The 21,641-nt window shown below is 45.0% G+C and overlaps 1 protein-coding gene across 3 annotated transcripts in view; it reads right to left on the bottom strand.

Moving 5' to 3' along the window:
• MTCL2 (microtubule crosslinking factor 2) overlaps positions 1 to 21,641 on the bottom strand; it is a 95,303-nt gene that overhangs the window by 42,391 nt on the left and 31,271 nt on the right. For all 3 annotated transcript variants that reach the window (XM_084853796.1, XM_084853794.1, XM_084853795.1), the window contains exons 2-4: positions 21,322 to 21,546; positions 12,935 to 13,093; positions 936 to 998 (exon numbers count right to left, since the gene is read on the bottom strand). In XM_084853796.1, coding sequence (XP_084709922.1) covers positions 936 to 998; positions 12,935 to 13,093; positions 21,322 to 21,546 — 447 coding nt within the window. The remainder of the gene's footprint in view (positions 1 to 935; positions 999 to 12,934; positions 13,094 to 21,321; positions 21,547 to 21,641) is intronic.

Below are 21,641 nucleotides of genomic sequence, written 5' to 3'. Positions count from 1 at the left end.
GTTATCCTTCAACTTGATTAAAATCTGGCCATTAGTTTTCCATATAAAAAAAGGAATTGCACAAGCGACAAAACAAAAGTGTTACTGCTGTATGGTTTCAGCATCAGCTTTGATCGTTTGCATCATGGTACCAACTGTATTTAAGAGCATATAGAAGATAATACCCCTTCCATTTATTAGCAAGTCAAAAAATACTTATTTAGCAGAGCATGTTGCAACTGGTAAATATGCTGAACCAGGTGGACATGCTGGGGCATTTGAAAATGTACAGACCTGTTGCCCATTTCTAATCAGGGCTTTAGTTATTACAGAACACACCTCTGCTTGATACGTAACAGTTGAAGTGGCATCTTATACAAGGTAAGCAAGGCAGACCTTGCCTACAAAAAAAAAGCCCTGCTTATCCCGCGTATTTGTAGGATGGGCCACTCCCAGGTCATAACGATATGAGAGCCAGTGTGGTGTAGCAGTTAGAGGGTTGGACTCAGGAGATCCGGGTTCTAGTCCTCACCCAGCCCTGAAGCTCATTGAGTGACTTTGGGCACTGTGACTGCCAGCCCAAATATACACATGAAGCTACCTTATACCATCTCAAACCACTGGTCTACCTAGCCCTCTACTATCTACTCAAACTAACAGTTCACCTCCAGGTTTGAGGTTACCATCTTCCTTAGTACTGCTTCCAGAGTTCTTTTTTTACTGGAGATGCCAAGGACTGAACCTGGAACCTTTTCCATGCAACGCATGTTGTTCTACCACTGAACTACAAGTCCTCCCTTGATGAGGCTAAGAGAACGGGAAAGCCGTCTTCAAGTATCTGGTTAAGTAACTTGATTTCTGTCACAGTAACCAGCAGTGCTGCCTTTAAGCACACATTGCGAGATGCATTGCAGAAGGGTAGCTGTTGTAGGAAACCAGCTGTATTCAATATGCACCTGGGCAGATGACTTCTTGTCTGTTTTCCCAAGAGAACGTGATCCTCTTTTCTTCAAAGAATTCTGAAACAGAAGAATGAACAGATTTTATTTATTTATTTATTATTAAATTTATTAATCGCCACTCTGGGCGATGTACAACATACAATAAAAACAGTTTAAAACAATAAAATTCTACAATAAAAACATTTTCTAAAATACCCTAACCCACCCCAAATGCCTGCCTGAACAACGTTTTTAATGCACGACAGAAGCTCATTAAAGATTAATGCAAATGACAGTAGAGCACTATTAACTGGCATGGAGCCCTTGACCAATTCCTCCTCCTTTTCCATTTATTTATTTATTTCTACACTGCCCATTAGCCGAAGCTCTAGGCAGTTCTCAAAAATTAAAACCACAAGACATTGCTTAAAAAACAATATAAAATGTGAAAGCTTAAAACTACAATATAAAGTACAACCAGAATAAACCTAGCATCAATGCAGAGATTTGAAATACCGATTTAAAACACCAAAGCTAAAAAACTAGAAAGCTAAAATGCCTGGGAGAATAAAAAGGTCTTCACCTGGTGCCGGAAGGAATACAACGTAGGTGCCAGGCAAACCTCTCTAGGGAGCTCATTCCACAGCCAGGGTGCCACAGAAGAAAACACTCTCCTGGTAGCCACCCACAATGATGAGTTTCATCCTTCACACACACCCAACCCTCTAGTGAAACTGACAAGGTTGTGGTCAACTTCTCCAGCATGGATCCCCCACCCCCACCCCACAATAAGAGCACGTCTGTTCTCCAGTGCAAGCGCACATAATAAATACTTTAGTGAGATTGACAAGACTTTCTTTCAAGCCTTGTCAGTTTCATGAGACTCAAGAGAGGGAAGGGGGAGAGTGAAGTTAAACAACTTGGGTGAAACAGAGAAGGCTTTTCCTGACCTTGACACTTTCACCAGAACCCAGAGCGGGGGTGGGTGGGACGGTAAAGGAAATAACAATGGAGCAGACAGTCTGGTAAAATAACCTGTTATTAACCATCACCGGACACTTCACAATAAGATTACATTCAAATCTAGTTTTCGTGGAGTGTGCGTCAGTATCTGGGGTAGGTAAGTGTAGAATGTCTTATCCTGCATGAGATGGAGTGTGTGCGCTGACGTTTAATGCAACAAAGGCATAACTTGTGATCAGTAGTTCTGTGTATTAACTGAAGCAGGGGAATATTCCCAAGTGATCATTAACGCCCATGAAAATCAGTGTGTGATTCTGCCTGAAATCTGTCATTTTGATCTGGAGAGACACAATCCCTGCATGTGAGAGCAAAAGTACAGCATAGGTAAATGACTCCAGCTTCCTGGACAAAGCAGGAAAATAGGAACCACTGTGTATGGGATTCAACACAACTCCATAGCTCTGATGTTCAAGGAACAACAGAAATACATCCTACAGAGAAAGAGGGTGAGAGAGAGGGAGAGAGAGAGAAGAAAAACACTGTATCAGGGGTTGGGATTTCTTTATAAAGGGTTGGAATGCTTTGTAACTTCTTGATCATTCAGGCACAACCTGACTATTCACACCCAAGAGATGTGTTTTCAGGTTGGAGAAAAACATAACTCAGTGCAAGGCCCCATAAAAGAGATTACATCTGAATCACTTTGTTGCAGCTGCGCAGATGAACCACCTTTGCAAGGCTCAGACAAAAACACAGAATTCTTTCAAGCTGGAAGATTATTACATCCTTATCCTTTCTAAGTCACTTAGCTCACCACACAGACTAGGGGTTCCTCCTCTCCCACTTGCACATGATAATGTTTTGAAACAATGTTAACACTCAAGGAGCTAAAGATGAGCAAGCAACTTAAAAACCAGGTCTGCCTAAAGTGCTACTCATTTCTCACGCAGCACTCCTCAATGAAGGTATTTTACATTTCTCAGCTCCAGAAAGGAAAGAAGATTTCAAAGGAACCTGTGCTCACTGATAACTGGAGGAGAGAGGGTCTGTCTCTCGTACTCTCATAATTTCTTTTTAAAATCAAAGGCTTCTAAAGTAGAATGAGGTTCAGGAGACAGGGAGAGAAGATCAGGGGAATTAAATCTAGTTAACAAAGCAGATTTGTAAAATTTAAACATTCCTGTGTTTTGGTCTTACAACAAAATTCTGATAGTCAGAATTATGCAGAGAGTCTCTTCACACGCCCAGTAGGGTGTAGAACTGATCCTGGGGGAGGTAAGTACTGAAGCCATCAAACTCGAACAAAACAGTTGTGTGTGCGTTATGTTGTACAGGAACTGACAACTCCCAGTAATGAAAGCTATCATTATTCAGAACCAAACAAACAGCGAAAGACTTAGTGGGCTGTTCAATGTTATTATTTGTAGGCATGTATTAATAATCCTCTGAAATGAACATTAGAGAAGACATAGCTTATATTAATGGACCTTAAATGGGACCAAGTACTCAGTCTCTTTCTAGGGAGCATGTGTGACATTAGAACATCAGAACTTAAGGGCCCTGCTGGATCAGACCAAAGGCCTATCTAGTCCAGCATTCTGTTTCAACAGCAGCCAACCAGATGCCAATGGGAAGCCCACAAGCAGGAGATGAGTGCAACACCACCCTCCCACTCATATTCCCAGCAACTAGCATATAGAGATATAGTGTCTCCAAGACTGGAGATAGACAGACAGACAGATGGCCATCATGATTAGTAGCAACTGATAGACAAATTCATTGAAGATAAAACTAACTCTTATCCCCTTTTAAAACTGTCCAAGTTGGCAGCCATTGCTACATCTTGTAGCATAGTTAAATTATGTGCTGTGTAAAGAAGTACTTCATTTTGTGTGTCCTGAATCTCCCATGATTTAGCTTCACTGCATGACCCTGTTGGGTTCTAGTATCATGAGAGAAACATCTTTCTTGTACTTTTTCCATACCATGCATAATTTTATGCATCTCTATCATGTCCCCAGTTGCTTTTTTTACAGCTAAAAAGCCCCAAATATTATAACCTTTCCTCGTAGGAGATTTTCTCTCACCCCGATAATTTTGGTTGCCCCTTTCTGCAGGTTTCCCAGCTCCACAATCTAACTTATTAATGATATCCTGTCACCAGTGGGAAGGGAAGAAAGGGAGTAAGTAGTGTCTATTGTGCTCCGCAAGGCATCTGATTTGCCAGTGTGGGAAAAAGGGTGCTGGACTAGATGAACCAATGGTTTGCTCCAGCAAGGCTCTTCTTACAACACACAACACAGACCACCAGCCACTCTAACTTATCTTTGGGAAGTTCTCCACCCCCTTGTATGCTGACTAAACTCTACTGTCCTCTGTTCAGACATTTTCACAAGAGATGCTACTTTCACCTTTTTCTTTGGAATGTACCACTTCAATGTTATTCATCCAAGTCACAATTTTTAAACTGATTATACAGCATTGTTGTAGCTTTTTTGTTAGTTTTACAAACAGGAGCTGTGACAACCAATATAAGCGCCCTTTGTGAAAACAATTTGTCAGTACCAACTACTTCTGATGGAGGATGAAATAGTGTATTTCATTTGGGGGCCACCATACAATGAGACCAATTAGCAGTAGGTTCAAGACAACAAAGGAAGTACATCTTCACAAAATGCTTGGGGAACTCACTGCCACAAGATGTGGCAATGGCCACTCATTTGCTAAATTCATAGACAAGGGACTCTATCAATGTCTACAAGCCATGAGAGATAAGGATGGGGCTTCCAGAGGCAGGATGATTACCATAAGTTCAGGATAAGCAACCATAGAGAATTGTTGCCTTCATACCCTGCCTTGGTCTGATTCAAAAGGTAATACTTAACGTTCATATTCCAAAGGGCCAAGAATGGCCCAATAATTTAAAGTGACTTCTGAAACCTCTCCTGTGCTTGATTCACAACCTCCTCTTCCTCAACAACAACAGCTTAGTTCAGCCTCCAACCTGATGCCTTTCAGATGTGCTGGACTGCACAATGACTGGGAGTTGCAGTCCAACACATCTGAAAGGCACCAGGTTGGGGAAGCCTGGCTTAGTGTATCATCTTATACCAACTTTTGCCTCAGAGAAGTGGGCAGCCAATGTGGTTCAGGAGGCACCACATTTGTCCTGGAGTGTGGAGACCTGGGCTTAAAGTTCTAGCTCAGCCAGGAATTCATTGGGCAGAAACAGGTACACTGCTCAAGCCCCACCTGTGTATCTGGAATAAGACACTCACAAGGTTGCTGTAATCCCTTCTAGGATTACAAGACATTTGATGCACTAAAATTATGCTATTATTAGGTAAGATGATCACTTTATTGGGACACCTTTTGAAGCTCAAAAACGCTTGTGAATACTCCCCAGTAAACAGTTTCTCCGTACCTAATTTATGTCTCTCTTCCTCCTAACAAGCATCTCCCCTGCTGCAGGAGAGTTGGAACACAGCCAGCGCTATTAAAGAGCTCCCTATAATGAAGCCCTGAAAAGCCAGTCTGCCTCTTCCACCCGCCAACACCCTCAGAAAGTGTTTAGTAAACCAAGCAAGGAGACGCACATCAATAACTCATAACACTGGTCGGAGCAGTGCCCCTTGGACGCCGTTCTGTCCACACATGCTGAGCCAAAAACATTCACAAGCTGGCGCTAGAACTCCCTAGCCAAGAAATGCAGCTGTGAAATGTGAGCCAGTGCCTGTGCCAAGGCTCCTGAGATCCAGGACACTCCTATTAAGGACAAACCTATCCTTCAAACGCCCCAGCTTCTCGCAGTGGCTTGGCACACCCCAGCCATCGAGCTACAGGTCCAACAGAGGGGTACGGTATGGAGAAAGCAGCACACAAAAAGTGTCTGCTGCTTGACCTTGGCTCCTGTAGAAATCCAACACATTTGCACCACAACAGTAAGTGACCCCTGATAAGGTGGCTGAGCCAGCCATTCCAGCTCCCACCCTCCATAGAAGCCAAAAAAAGAACATGCCAAGGATCGGAGTGTCACCAACATGAAGAACACACGCAGCAAGCAGCCTGGGCGCCGGGGGATGGAGGCAAGCTGGCTCAGTGCACTGGACGGACCAACTTGAGAAGCCCCTTCTGCAACACTCCACAATTCCTCATCAGGTTTTAGCACTTCCAGCCCCCCACAGGACACTGCAACCCACGCTGGAACTCTCCAGCAACTGCACAACCGTGCTGAGATGGTGATTTTTGGAGATTCCAGCATCCCGAGAGTGTGAATTCTTTGCCTTGTAAAGGCTGAAGAGCGAGGGGATGATGTGTGCCGAAAGATCAGAGGGCAGAAGAGGTCAAAAGAGGTTTCCAACACTCAAGAGGTGGGTTTCTGGTGCCCTCCACAGCACAGCTCTTTGGCCCTCCCCATAGCTGCCAGAAGCAGAACTGTGCAAATAAGAGATTATAGGCATATGTGCAGAATGCAAAACAGGCTGCAGGTTGCAGATTAATGCTTTCCTGGGAGCAGCATATGAATCACCATGACAAGGAGTTACAAGTCATTTATTTATTTATTTATTTTCATCACAGAGTATACACAGCTTTGCTGCCAGTGCACATAAACTGGCAAAAACTAGCTGAGGGGGTGCAGTACAAACAGTTGGCTTTTCACACTGTGTGAGGGGATGTCAAAAGGGAAAATGCCCCTGCCTTTTCCCAGAGAAACCTCCTGTCAATGGACATGCCTCATCAGCAGTGCAGGACAACATAATGGTTATGGGCGCTCTGTCATCACAGCGAGGAGGCACCATGACCAGGATTACATTGCCTAATTGACTGCCATCAGCATCAGACAAACTGGATTGGGCTTGTTTTATAGCTGCTTTGCCTTCCCTGCTGTTTCTGATGTGTTTCTTTGCTGTGGTTTGTTCACATGGCAAAAACTAACAAATGTGATTAGATTTGACTGCTACCACGTTGATACTACCAGACGTACGCATAAGATCTCTTTCAATCACACACACACATGGCTCACACATGGCTCACACAAGCATAAACAAGCCCTTCTGAATCCCTCCCTGCAGGACAAATGAAGCCACAGGTGCAAATGGGCAAGAGCATGACAATTAATTGGCCTTTCCAACACTTATCCAATTATCAGAGATGCTCCCTCCAGCTGGAGAATAATCAGCACATAATCCCCTTAGGAGAAAGCCCACCCCACTCCGTGCATCATTCAGAGCCTTTCAGGGGCAATTTATGTGCGTGTGCGCGCGTGTGCGCGTGCACGTGCACATGATCGCATCTGCCTGTTAACAAGCTATAGCAAAGGACTACAAATCCCCTTATTGAGAAGTACTAATTCGACAGGCAGTAAAATTCTTGAAGCTGCACTACAGGCAACAGACCCAAGACTGAAAGGCCTCTTGGGGGCTCTACCTCATAGCAATGTTTCAGAAATGCAACTACTCCAGGTTCACACACAAACAGCAGTTTCATAAATGCACCAGCTAGCTGCTTCTTTAGAGCAGCCTAGGACAGTGCCACAGTTCAAACCAATGCCAAGGAGGGTGATATAAATAAGTTTGCTGAAAGGTGTGAATTCCTCTTGGGATGCCAGCTGGATTTCAGGGCCAGCCATCACTCAAATAATTCTACTGCCTGCACTAAAGAAGAAGTAGTAGTAGTAAAGAATTCAATACGGAGTTCCTGGAAGAGGGAGCTTCCATCCATCCATCATCCATCCATCCACAGCTGAAGGAAAAGCTTTCCTTGCCTGCCCATCACAGACTGCACATACAAAAAAGTGGTAGGTTACAAAGGAGTCTAAGGCCCGGTTCGCACATAATGCCAAATCATGGGTTATTTAACCCCGGAATTGGCGGGGGTGAGTGGGAGCAAGTGCGTGCTGCCTCCGACACATTCCTCACTTCCGCTTTCAATTAACAACCTATAATCACCCCATTCGTAGGTTGTAAGTGGAACACCTGAACCTGGACATTCTGGTAAGTTTAGGGGTTCAAGTGCCTGGAGTTAACCAATGGTTTGTTATTGAGCTGTAGTCCAACACATCTGGAGGACCCCAGGTTGGGAAAGGCTGTACTGAATCATATGGACATATATGATCACATGACACAAGCCAGGCCATTACGTCTATCTAGCCCAGCAATGTCAGCTCTGACTGGCAGTGGCTCTCCTTTCAGGCAGAAGCTTTTTCCATCACCTGCTACCTGCTCCTTTTAAATGGAGATGATGGAGACTATGGGATGCTTATACTCTCACTCTCATTTTGACCTCACCATAACCCTAACTGTAACCCTATTAGGAACATAGGAACATTCGAGTATTGAGGGATCTGCCACACAACACAGGGTAGACTGGATGTGGGCTCTTTCCTTTCTCCAACATTATATATTTAGTACATTGATACTCTGCCTTCCTTCCATGATGGAATCCAAGGCAACATAAACAGGATCCCAGGCTGTCTCCCACCCAGGCAATGAACAGCCCCAGACCTGGTTAGCTTTAGGAAGATCGTTAAATCGTGTGCCTTAGACTAGGCCCTGGGTTGATTCTATATGAGGGCTCTCGATAAATGTGAAATACCTTTCAGACAGAGAGTTGTAGCAAGCTGCTCTGGAGGCCAAATACAGGGTGAACAGAGACAGCAGCACAGCACCTGGCTCTCAACCTCTTTATGATTTAGAAAAGGGAAATGGGTGAAGGATCTGGATAGAGGGCAGAGACTTAACCAGGGAACCAGTGTGGTGCAGTGGTTAGAGTGTTTGGGACTCAGGCAACCCGGGTTCTAGTCCCCACTTCAGCCATGAAGCTCACTGGGTGACTTTGGGCCAGTCCTGGCTCTCAGCCTAACCTACCTCACAGGGTTGTTGTGAGGATAAAATGAAGAGGAGGGGGACCATGTAAGCCGCCTTGGACTCCTTGCAAGAGGAAAAAAGTTAGGGTATAAATGTAATAATAAATAATACAAACAAATTAACCATTTCTGCACAGACTCTGGTAATTCAGAATGAATGCGACTGTAGTCAACTCCCAGGACACAATCCCAGTACGGGAGCACAAGGAAGCAAGTGAAAAGGCACAAACACGCTGGTCAATGCAAGGTTAAGAGATGCTAACCAAGAACAGATTGAAAAAGTTAATTCACCCACAGTGCTGGCATATAAGGAGGAGCTTCATGTGAAAAATGGGGACGCTCAAGCCAGAATACAAGACCAATTCAAACAGTGCAAGCTGTCTAGCTCTGCTCCAGAAAGCTACAGGGCTGAATCATCTGTATGCAACCCCACTGATCCGGTCTCTGTGTACACCCACCATGTGACTCCAGTCTGGCTTGCCGGCCACAGAAAACCCCTCCTCCCATCCAGCCCTACCTCTCAGTGACAGCCATGGCACTTCTCTTCATTTACTATTCATATCATGCACTCAGCCTGCTCAGAAACCAATCTCATGCCCATTAGCTGTGTGGATGGGTAGGACAGGCTGCCTAGAGAGCAGTACTGAAAGCAAAAGCAACCAATCCCATGCAATATGGTCAGGGAGGGCTGAGGCTTCTAAACTGCCTGCATGGCCATTGACTCTGCTCTGAAATTTGTCCCAGACAAATCACATGTGGCGTTTACAGACCATTTGCACTACTAACATTTCCCCACAAAACTGTGCAAGTCGATATGCGATTGTATGGAGAAAAATTAGTGGGAGACGTGATCCAGCAGCCATCTCTGTCATCATAGCTGTTCATTTTTCAGCAGCTGTGATCAGGGAAATGGCTGATTAGGTTCACTGCACGGACAGCCTATTTTTACACTAGCCTTTCTTCATGCGGTCGCATGCCCCCATACACCATTGTGTGGTGGAATTCAGCAATCTGAGCAAGCCATAATTCTTAGCCACTCAAATGATTAGGAACAAAACCATGCCCATCTGCAAAGAGAGAGCTCAGATTCTTTGAGGAAAGGTAATCACCCAGGTGTCCTGCACAGCACCATACCCACAAGCAACAAGGCCAATAGTCATGCAAAAAGATAACCTGTACCATGCAGAAGAGATGGCTGGGCATTCCCACCAGAAGGGCATGGCAGAGTTGGATAGGTGTTAGTTTTATCTGCTTCAAAAATTAATTTAATACAAAAATAGCGGGCGGCATTGGAGCACTGTTTTGGAAAGGTTTGATTTCATAGCAGACGGATAATACCAAAGTCTGTCAAACTTGGGCTAGGAGAGCTGGCAGCGATTTTTTAAAATGCAAAAAGAATCAGGATAGTAGGTTGCCTGGCCCAATTCCAACTAGGGCAATTCCACATTGCAGACACTAGACTGCTGCAACTGCAAACCAGATTCCACTTGGCCTACTGCCCTGATATCACACTCAGTTCCATTCTACAGCCCCACTTTTTGGCTAGCCTGTGCACGCCAAGAATGGGCTCCCCTTCCTCAAGATCATCCTCTAGGTCTAGGGAGCTGCGGAACATGCCAGTTTTGCCAGCTTTGCCAGCATCACTTCAGCAAGCCCAAGCTATTTTCTATTACATTGCTGCTTTGGTGCCCTGTAGCACCTAAACACAGCATCATTACATGTGGACTGCATCATGGTGACAGAAGAATGTTATGCTGGCAGATCAGAAACGGAGCCTGAAGCTCTCTTCCACTTCCATGAGCCCATTCGATGGCAAGACATCAAATAGCTATGAGAAGTGCCTAAACTATTCCTACTGGCCCTTGGAGAAGGCAAGGCTATGGTGCTTTCCAGCTGCTGGGAGCAAACACAAGAGCCAAAAGAGCAGGCATAAAAGGCGGGACACAATATATTTTTAAGGGCAAAATGACTAGCCCAAAGCTCTCTGTCACCCCACCTGCAGGCCAGCATTCCAATATGCTCCCCTCTTCCTCAGCTTTGTAGGACTAACCAGCCATATACAGCTCTCTTTTTCTTGGAGCTGTTTGCATTTGCTTTCCCAGAAATGAAGGAACATTGAATTCCAAGGAACCAAAGGGTAAAGCCCAAGGGAAGGCCTCCCTCCCTGCCTGCCTCCCAGGAGAACCTCCACTTCACCTGAGTAGGAGGGGACCAGGAGGCACTGCTCTGAAGTGGCTCCAGTCTTATATGGAAGAAAAGATCCAGAAGGCAACCACTTGGCCACTGGCCTTTGGGGTTCTTCAGGGGTCCATCTTGTCCTCCAAGCTGTTTCATATCTACATGAAGCCAATGGGAGAGATCATCCTGGGATTGAGGTTGGGTGCCATCAATATATAGATGACACCCAATTCTATCTCTCCTTTTCATCAGGTGCCAGAGAGGGGGTAGAGGTTCTGAACCACTGCCTGAACACACAGAGACTGGACGTCAGCAAATAAGCTGGAAATACATCAGGACAAGACAAGAGGTGCTGCTTGGCAGTAGGAAAGCTAATTTAGGGTTAGGTGTACAGCTCATTCTGGATGGGTTCGCACTCCTCTTGGAGAATCACCTGGATCCAGCATTGCTTCTAAATCAGCCTTCCCCAACCTGGTGCCACTGGCCAGGCTGGCTGGGAATAATAAGAGTTGTCGTCCAACACACCAGGAGGGCACCAGGTTGGGGAAGGGCTGTTCTAGATGCTCAGGTAGCAGCTGCAGCTGGAAGCACCTCTGAACAGCTGCAGCTAGTACCTCAGCTATGCCCGTTCCTGGAGAAGGCCACAGTGGCCAGATCTGGCCACAGTGGGAGCCAGTGGGAGCCCTGGGGTGTGTGGGGAAGGGAGTGTGGGGAAGGAAGGGTTAAACCTTCCCTCCCTGGCTATGGTCCTGCCTAGCTGGCACCCATGAAAACCTCTAAAAAATCCTAACTGCTGTGTGTGGAATCAGGACCAAGAAGCGGAAGCCATAGACCACATCCAGCCCACAGCCACAGCTTCCCCATCCATGCCAGAGGGAGTAGGCTCACTCCAAAAGGAACCTGATACAATGAGGTGCAGAGCTAGACGAAGACACCCTGTAGCTACTGAGGGACTGACATGTGGACTATGGACCATATTCTATATTATTTTTCCCTCTTGGCATTCTTCAACTGCATACTGCATTAAGGCAAAAGTACGAGAGAAGCCATAAAATGACCAGAGATACACATCTTTATACTGTGCTGGTGGCTGGATGCCAATCTAGTGGAACAGCATCAGGGAGGAGTCTTGACTGGCAGGCATCTTGGATTCTCATCCACAAGAATATAAGAAGAGCCCTGCTGGATCACACCAAGAGTCCATCTAGTCCAGCATTCTGTTTACACAGTGACCAACCAGCTGCCCGTGGGAAACCCACAAAGAGGACATGAGTGCAATGTCCCCAGAAACTGGTGTACATTGGCATACTGCCTCTGATACTGGAGGCAGCATAGAGGCATCAGGACTAGTAGCCACTGATAGCCTTCTCCTCCAGGTCTTTGCATGTGACGAAAGTCTTTTGCCAGCTTGAACCACTTCCCTACACATGTTAAGAATACAGGTTTGAAGCTGCAAATGGGAAAGCAGCCGTTAGGACACCGGAGAGGTTGTAATGTTATGGATTCCAAAAATCATGCAGGACTGGGCGATTTCTCTCCTAGGAATTAATTTACCAACACACACACACACACACACACACACACTTTGCCTGAGAAACAGTAACCTATGGAAACAATGTTCTGTCTTTTGTATTCATGCAGATGAGCTGTTTGGAGGGCTTCCCAAGGGCAGTGTAGCAGTCTCCGGCATTCCTTGTAGTTTGAAACAGAAAGGATGGCATGGCCTATGTATATTGACAGAACAAAGAGCTGTTGGGCTCTTTAACGGTGCAGCAGCTGGCTGGTTGAGTGTGGATGAACAAAATCTTGGTTGATATCACCTTTCAACCATGAAGCTCACTATGAGGGCCTTGAGGAGGTCACTCCTTCTCAGCTTAACCTACCTCATGGGCTTGTTGTGACGCCAGAACACTGTGAATGTTTTTGGCTCGGCCATGTGTGGACAGAACTCCTTGGAGAAAAGGTGGACCACAAAGGCAATAAAATGTTCCCAAAAGCAGGCACTTACCTCTCTCAGCTTGTCCATCTCATTCTGCAGCACCTGCTTAGCCAACTCGCTCTCAATGAGCCGCTGGCGCAAGTCCTCATTCTCCTCCTCCAACTTAATGCGCTTTTTCTCCACTGCCTCAAGCTCATTATGGAGCCGCACAGAGATATCTTTGGCTACCTGCAGACACAGCAAAGAAGCAGCATGAGGCTTGGACCCCAGACCTGATGCACCATGCTCCAGTTCAAGTTAATCATCAGTACCAACACTGGGCTTCTGACTCTTTCTTTTGATCAGGGCTATGTACCCCACCCTGAGTATCTCTGCTCTAAAATGCTCACCAGTCTCAGGACTTTGCTACATGAGGCTTTTAACCCATCACTTTACCAAGGCTTCTGATTCCCAGTTCTTTGTGGGATTAAGATCAACTCCCTTACACGTGCTTTTTTCTGGGGGGGGGGGTCTTTCTCTGCCTTTCTATATGTTCTATTACACAACCACTAGGTGGCACTGTAATGTAGCGGAATTGCATAACTACACCAGGGTTTCATGCTGCCATTCACGAAAACACCCAGACTTTTCTCATTACAAAAAAATGCTCTAATGGTTGCAAAGAACTGGAGAGGCTCTGGAGGATGATGACATTGTGTAAAGCATCTACAAACCACCATGATGGAGGAATCATGAGCACACAATAAATGCCTCATATAGAAAGGCTTTACTAGCACTGAGCAAAAAACAGCTTCCCTAATCTATTCAGAAAGAGCAAGGTTTTCTTCCAAAATGCAGGCCGACATTCAGCAATGCCCAACTAGGACCCATGCATCCCTTATAGCATGTAGTGGAAACTAACCAGTTTGCAACAATGTCATTGTTAAAACCCATTAATTCAAGTTGCACTCACATAATCATATCCAAGATATGAAAAGTTGTCAAGACAAATTTTACAGCCTCCACTGAGGCTTTCTTCCCCACTTCTACTGCAGATAATACCTTGTGGCCTAGTTCTTATGAAGGATGCAATGATCTAGTGAACACAGGGTGGCTTTGCATATGTTAACAAGAAGACAAGCACTGAAAGAGGAAGTGCAAATGAGTCGTGCTTCTGGATAATGTGCAACAGATTCATGCATCTTCCCAATAGGGGAATGCATGAACTGTTTGCATAACAACCAGAAGTATGGAGAGAAAAAGTCACCTCTTAACTCGCCCATCCTTGAAACATGTGAAGTCCGTCTCAATATTCAATGGTATTATTCTTTTATGCTTTGCTGCACAGCCCAAGAAAATTAGAGCCTTTGAAAAACAGATCCTCTATCCACAATGGTACTTTGAATGCCAGCTCCCCAGGATACAGGAGAGGGGATAACTGCCATATATAAGACATATTTACCAGGTACATCAGCAAGTCTCAGATATGCACATCAGCAGATTTCAGAAAGAGCCTCAAATATGAATTATAGGGATCTAGATGGAAATTCCCATCAGCAGAACAGTAGTACGTGCCGAGGCAGAAGGGGTAACAAGCTGCTGGTGCTATGTTATCCTCCGAGGCCTTTCTCCCATGAGTCAGAATGAAACATTTTTATTTTTTTTTAATTGACTGAAGTGAAGAGCATGGACCAAAGGTTAAAGGGCATGCCCTAGACAAGCTGCTAACAGGTTCACAAAAGCTGACATTAATGGGGCAACAGGCAGCCTAGAGATTTTTGCAGCACTAGCCACTGCTCCTACAGCAATGGCCAAGGGTATAAAAAAACAAAATGCTCTGACTTAGATTGACCAGAATCTAACAAGCTTTGGCAATGGCATTCAAACAGGTTGTGCAACTGAGATGTAGCCAGGAAAAGCGCTCGGGTCACATTTAGCACAGCTTGCCCCAACCTAGCGGCCACCAGTTGTGCTGGATTACAACACTGCCAGGTTGGAGAAAGCTGTTTCTAGGGAAAGGATTCGTCTAACGTCAAACCCCTAAAATGAGAGGAAACTAAATTAATGTGAATCTGCTGAACAGCCAGAACTGTACCTCCAACACTTGGGATCCTGTTTAGACTATGGGTGTCAGATGAAAATGTCAGAAATGGGGCGTGGGAGTAGAGCTTTACTGTCTGCTTCGTGGAGCCACAGAACCCCGAATTAGAGGCCATACCCTTCGCACCGAGGATATCTCCTAATACATCTGCAGACACAGGAAGTTGCAAGTAGTGCCACAGTGCTGATTAACTGGATGTTTGCAAACATTCTCCAGCAAATCCCAAGCAATGAATTCTGGTAACCGGGGACAGTCAAGGCTTGAACTCTTTGGCAATAATGCACTCACAGTGTGGGTCTGTCTGATAACTAGGGTCAGGGGTATTCCTTTATAACATCCAAGGAAAGAGGACAGGCTCCTCATTGGGAAGGAAGAAATTACCTTCACACAAAAAATGACCTTTCCCTTTACCAGGAGGGGCGGAAGGAGGGACCAGATGGCAAAACTTCAACGTTTACTTTCAAAATCCAGCACTGGTCCCAATGGAAAACACTGCCAATAAAACTGAGGGAATGCTGTGAGTTGTCTGTGAAACAATACTGAGCTTATAAGCAATTTTTAGGCTGCATGAAGCCAAAACCTGGAGAATTCTGTTTCCCATCCTGCACCTCACACACATGCAGAGTGCAAACTGACTGCTGTATATTGATTGCCTCCTTTTCTTTGTCCCTTCTCCCCAGGCATCAGGTGGGCTGTCTGCATTTTTCTTCTTCTTCAAGCACCTTGCACATTTATCTGATCGAATATTTGTTTGCTGATTTATTTAAAGTTTTTTCCACTTGAAAAAAAAAATGCTCCAAGAATGGGAAAGTGGCTTTGTGACTCACACAAGAGCCAGCCAATCAGTGCTGAGCTCAACTGTGGGTGTAGGGGCAAGGGAGATGGTACGTTGTACCCAAAATGTGGTAGGAGTCTTTCCTGAGCAGCTGGAAGGTAAAAGTGTTTTGGGCAATATGCAGATCTGGGGAAGTATGAATTAACAGAAATTAGCAAACTATTAAAAATGGTCTAAATCAAGAGTTACAGGGAAATTCTGGAAGGAAAGGCAGAGGCAGATATATTAATCCTTTATTTCAGTTTTACAAGTCAACATAAAACTACCAAACTAACATCAGAGTAGGACTCATTGACATATCATACTACTTTTGAAGTAGCAGTCTCAAATTATTCATTTAAATGAATCTCCATCATGTTAATGGTTAATAGTGTAGAAGGGATTATCATACTTAACTTGTATATTTGTAGTATTGTGTATAAAATAGTATTTTTAAGAGTCTTTCCTGAGGAGGCTCACAGCTAAAAGTGTGTACACTATGCATAATTATACAGGTACGACTTCACTCTCCGGGAAAACTAAAGTGAAGTTATCTCTTTTTTCTTGTGCCTATCATAGCACAACTGCAAAGACTGGAGAAGGCCACTACACTTGACAATCTGGAGTGGGGATTTTGGATTAAATGGGCAGACCTCCCTGCTAGGACAGTACGCTGGCATGGATTTTGGACCAGAACAAATGTAAAGGTCAAAGGGCAGGAACCTAGTGCGCTACCAAAGCAATCATGATGGACACAACAGGTTGGAAAAGAAAGGATGCTGTAGTGGGTAATGGGGTGGGGGGAGCAAGCAATGAGCCACTATGCAGCTGATGGTGGAGAAGCGGCTGGCCTGTGCTTCACCTTTCGCAGTAATTTATACAAATCCCAGTTGCATCCCAACTACGGGAACTGAAAATTGAGCTAGCAGAGGCAAATGGCACCACAGTTACTACTATGGAATCAGCTCAGCTTGAAGCTCTAGCAGCACCGTCAAGGAGAAAAAAAGCTTCAGTTATTTCCTGTTTCTGCAAGCAGAACACTTGATCATAGTGAATGCTAAGGCAACTAGGAGGCAGCTGTTATTGGCTGCAGGATAAGCGGAGAGTGGAAAAATACAGCCTGACAAACATATGGGAGCGATCACACCGTATCCAGCTCAGAAGAGAACCAATCCCTGCAACGACCTGTATGGATGAAACAACAGGGCTGAGGGAGCAAAATGAATGCCATATTTCGAATCCTGGATGCTGTTCCAAATGAATCTTATTCCTATACTCCTACAACGAACATCAGTCCCTGTATCACTAACTGTGGCTAACAGATGTTCTAGCATTTCTAATATTTCTAACATTCCTAATGACCTCAATCTGATGTGATATAAGTAAGGTGGAGATGTGTTTGTGTATCACTAACTGCGGCTACAGGATGTACTAATGCTTCTAATGTCCTTAACATTTCTATTATTTCTTCTTTAAAATTCACACTCTTATATCTTGTGTATTATATACTGTAGTGGCATTTTTGTACATTTTCTTTTCTTTCTTTCTTTCTTTCTTTCTTTCTTTCTTTTGCAATAAAAATATCAGCTCCTATGCTCACAGATCAAGATGCATAGCACTCTAGCTGGACACAGCATGCATGAAAACTGGACACCACACCAAGCTCTACAGGTAAGCTTAGCCCCTGCTTATGGCGATATGAGGCTGAACGCAGAGACTTCGCCAGAAAGAGAGCTAACTGCAGAAGAGGATGTGAAATGCGGGGTGCACATACAGAAAGCCACAGTGTTGCTGACCAAATAAAATAGCAGGAACAGCATGCCCAGGTCCAAGGATTGCTAGCCTTGTAGGGAGCTCATAAAAAGAAACTTGAAAATTATATGAGCAGAAACAAAGGATAATTAACATAGTCCTCCTCTCCTTAACAGCTCCAGAAGGAAAATCTGAATACCCCATAGCAAAACTGGGGAAAATCCCATGTGCCAACATTCCTGTTAAATATAAAGCAAAAAATGTCATTTTGTAGACTTCCCACATGGCCAGAAAATTCCTGAGCAATGGCCGATGCTCAACATGTAGCCACACGCAGCCCACCAGACATGTGTTGCGATCTGCCTGGTGTTTGACAACCATGTTTTTTTTTTGCAGGCTTAGAGGGGCAGCAAAATCAGGAGGTTTCTGGGCAACTTGTGGACCTCCATTTTGCCCTACAACTCAGCCCTCACCATTGGCTATGCTGGCTAGGGCTGATGGGAGTTGTAGGCCAAAACAGCTGGAGGGCCACACGTTGCTCACCCCTGCTCTAGGTGGAAATGGAGAAGGCAGAAGAGGACCGTGGTGTTAGTAGAACAGGATTTCGACTACCTCACTCTAGTGCACATCACAACAACAACACATTTTACAGGACTCTGGCAGGTGTGGATAGTGGCTATATTTACTTTTAACAACCATGCAAGCACATCCTCTTAATTATAGAGCAGTTAGCAGTGGATGCTTGGGTGGAGATTGTCATCAGTCACTTGTGGCACGCTTCACTTCCAGGATCAGCCATTTTCTGGAGCCTGGGGCACTTGGCAGCAGATTCACTCCTTTGTGTAAAGGCCATCGCTTGGCTCCCTCTCAGGCTTCGCTAAGCTTCCCATTGCAACAATGCAAAAGCATTTTGTAGCCAGGGAAGAGTGGCATGCCAGTGTAACTGGAGAGGCTGCTGCTGCTGCTACTCGCAAGTGAGCCAAGATCGAGGCAAGCATAGAAGCTTGCTACACAAGAAGTTACAAGTAAGGGCTGCCCACTGGAAGCTATTAGCAGTGTTGGGCATTGATTGTTCTCCTCTCCCCAGATGGATGGGTTGGTCAACACAAAATTTTCAAGTTAAAGTTGCTTAACAGTTTATTTTACAGGGGAAAAAGGCATACTTCTCCTGCACTGTCTTTCCAGGAAGGTCAAAAACTGCATCTACATTTTATTATTGTTTTCTCTTTTTCTCTCTCAGCCAATCAGAATGAAGCAGATGAAGTCTGCTTCATTTAAAGGGTTGCCCATGTGGCTTGGCAGGACAAGAGTTGTGTGCATCTGACTGCCAGGCCTGTAGGGCCATGAGATGGCCAAATCCTCACACAGCATATTGCTGAATGAACCCATCTTCCTTCACTTCACTCACTGAGAGTCCAGAGCGCAAAAGCCCACAGACTAAGAAGTGTGACGATCATCCTATCACCTGGAATAAGGCACTGAATCCCTCCTACTCTCAAGTAGACGCAATCTACACACCATTGGGGAAATCACACAGAGCCCCTGTGGAAGCAGCAACTCCTCTGGTGAACTTGCAGGTTCAGCATTAACTGAAAAGCGAGGGGCGGGGGGGAGGAGAAGAAACTAGCAAAGGGCACAATTCAACATAAGTCCTGCTTAGAGTAGACCCACTGAAATGAAAGGGGTTTAAAGTGGCCATGGTTAACTTAAGTCCCATTCATTTCAATACGTCTACTTAAAGTAGGACTTATGTTGGATTTTGCCCAAAGAGTTTAAGTCTACTGCTTGAAGATGATCAAGACTAGGCAGTGTTTTTTGTGGAGGATATTCACCCAAGTCACCCTGGAGAATGGTAAAAAAGGTTCCTGCTTTTGTAATCATGGTAAAAGGAGTTTCTAAAAACGCAGCCATCGTAACAGCGTTGTCTGTATCTCCAAGCACTCTAATCTGCTCAATCTTTTCTTCTCTCATTCCAGTCATGCCAGCCAGCATGGGCAGGCCAAAGCACTTTGCAGGCTCTCTTTTCCTGCCCTCTCCTACCCCGGCCGCTTGTGCGTCTGTCCCCTGCCAAATACCTATATGATCCGGTATAGGAGCTGTCATCAAGGGACCACAGAACAAGCCTTACAGGCAGTGAGGAGGCATTCCTCCAGAGTCCCTTGCTGTGTGCTGCCAAGAAAGTACCACATGAAAGCAGCACATGAAAGCAGCACATGCACCAGCCAGCTGGCCGGTACCATCATGGTGAACTAGCTCAGGCCCTCAGGCAGCTCAAGGGAGGGGCTCAGCCGCTTCGCTCAGCTGCTTAGTTCTCATGACTGTAAACTGAGCTGACAAGAATGCATATTCTTATAGCTAGCCCTTCCCTGGCCTGCACATCCTCTAGGAGCATAAAACCTGGAAAGAGGAATGAATTGGGAGTACAAGCAGAGAGAAGTAGAAGTCCAGCTGCAACTGGAAGTCTGCCGCCTCACTTGGGAAACACAGGTTCAGATTCACAGGCAGCTTTGAAATACAATGGGTGGCCTTGGGGAAATCAGTTTTTCAGCCTAGGGTGTTGTGAGAGTAACAGGATTCTACAAAGACCATCAAAAGATTTCTTCTCCCAAGCAGAGAGACAGGCACTGCCCTCCACTCCACACTGCAGCATGTGCAATGTGACACCAATGTAAACATAGCCCCTCCCTAGTAACTCCAGGATTGGCCAATTCAAAATTGCACAGTAAATTAGGCGAGAATTAAGAGTGGAGGGCGGTCTGCTTCTCAAAAGCATTTCAAACAGAGCAAGGTGCCCCTTACTCTCGCCAACGAGGCTTGAACCAGAAAGATCCAATCTAGGGTTGTGTATTCTCTGTGCTTTTAAATGAAACAAATTAACAAAATGAAGTTCTACACCAAGGTAACTCAAATTCTGCCCTAAGAAAAGATCAGTTCCAAGACATCTATGTACATTAACAGTCACATTTGCATTTTTTACTTTATTTTGCATGTGTTTATTCCTCTTCTGTTACTCATGGTGACAGGCAGAGAGCTACACCAAGCACTGAAACCCTGATCTTCTCACTCCACCTATTTGGCATCTGAGGTTTTACTTAGCATTACCCACACATTTTAAAGCCTATCTTCGCAGTCATAAAGGCCAGAAATATGCCTCTGTTAAAAAGCTGAATTCTCTATCAAATGCCAGTTTCAAAGCTTGCATAGGGAAATCATGACACTGTGAAATATACAAACACAGAGAGGGCAATGGCTCGAGCCTACTTTACCATGACTCCATGCATGATCTCCATTTATTTGACTTTACTCACTTGCTGTTATCTTGACTTTATTGACAAGTAAGAGGTAGACTACATTTGTGCAAAGGAATTCAAGGCTCGTGGCTTCTTCTAGAAAATAGCTAAAATACACATCAGCATTTCACAAATCTTCCAAGAGATCCTCTCCAGTGCTCCTCTAGGCCAGTATGGCACTAGCTTTGTTCATTAGTAAGATATTTATAAGCAACAATTTTTTCAAAAGATACATGAAATGTACACCAAATACTGTAGAGAAGGAGCCATAGCTCAGTAGTAGAGCTCATGTTTTGCATGTAAAAGATCCCAGGTTCAGTTCCTGCTATCTCCAGTTAAAGGACTGCAGGTACTAGAATTAGGAAAGGCCTTTGCCTGAGACCTTGGAGAAATGCCAATAGATGGAACAAACAGTATTGGGCTACATGGACAAATGGTCTAAACAGCAGACACATATCCCAGGACCATTTAACTGTCTCCTCCCTTTTGATGGAGAGAAAATGTGTGCCCACAGGCTTACCTTGACATCTTGTTCAAGACTGTGGATGAGCTCTCCATCCACCTGGCCAGTCTGTGCCACACGAAGACTGCGTCGTTCCGCCTTACGCAGACGGTACTGCAAGATACGGCAGGTTTTACTGGCTTGGTCTAGCTGCTGTCGGAGCTCCTGTAGCTGGTAGACGTCTTCTTCCATGTAGACATCTCTCATCTCCAGCATCTCAGCACGTAGTTCCTCAATCTCATCCTGAGGAAGACAGACACAATAGTCAAAGGACTGATATGGCAAAAGCCACAAAGTCTGCATGTGAGGGATATCAGGAAAACATACTACAGGGGGAA

The sequence above is a fragment of the Heloderma suspectum genome, chromosome 4 (genome assembly GCF_057233095.1).
Source record: "Heloderma suspectum isolate Gila_16-S chromosome 4, 16-S_ref, whole genome shotgun sequence".
Classification (NCBI taxonomy): domain Eukaryota; kingdom Metazoa; phylum Chordata; class Lepidosauria; order Squamata; family Helodermatidae; genus Heloderma; species Heloderma suspectum.
Note: the sequence above shows the minus strand (reverse complement) of the source record. Positions and strands in the feature narration are given on the sequence as shown.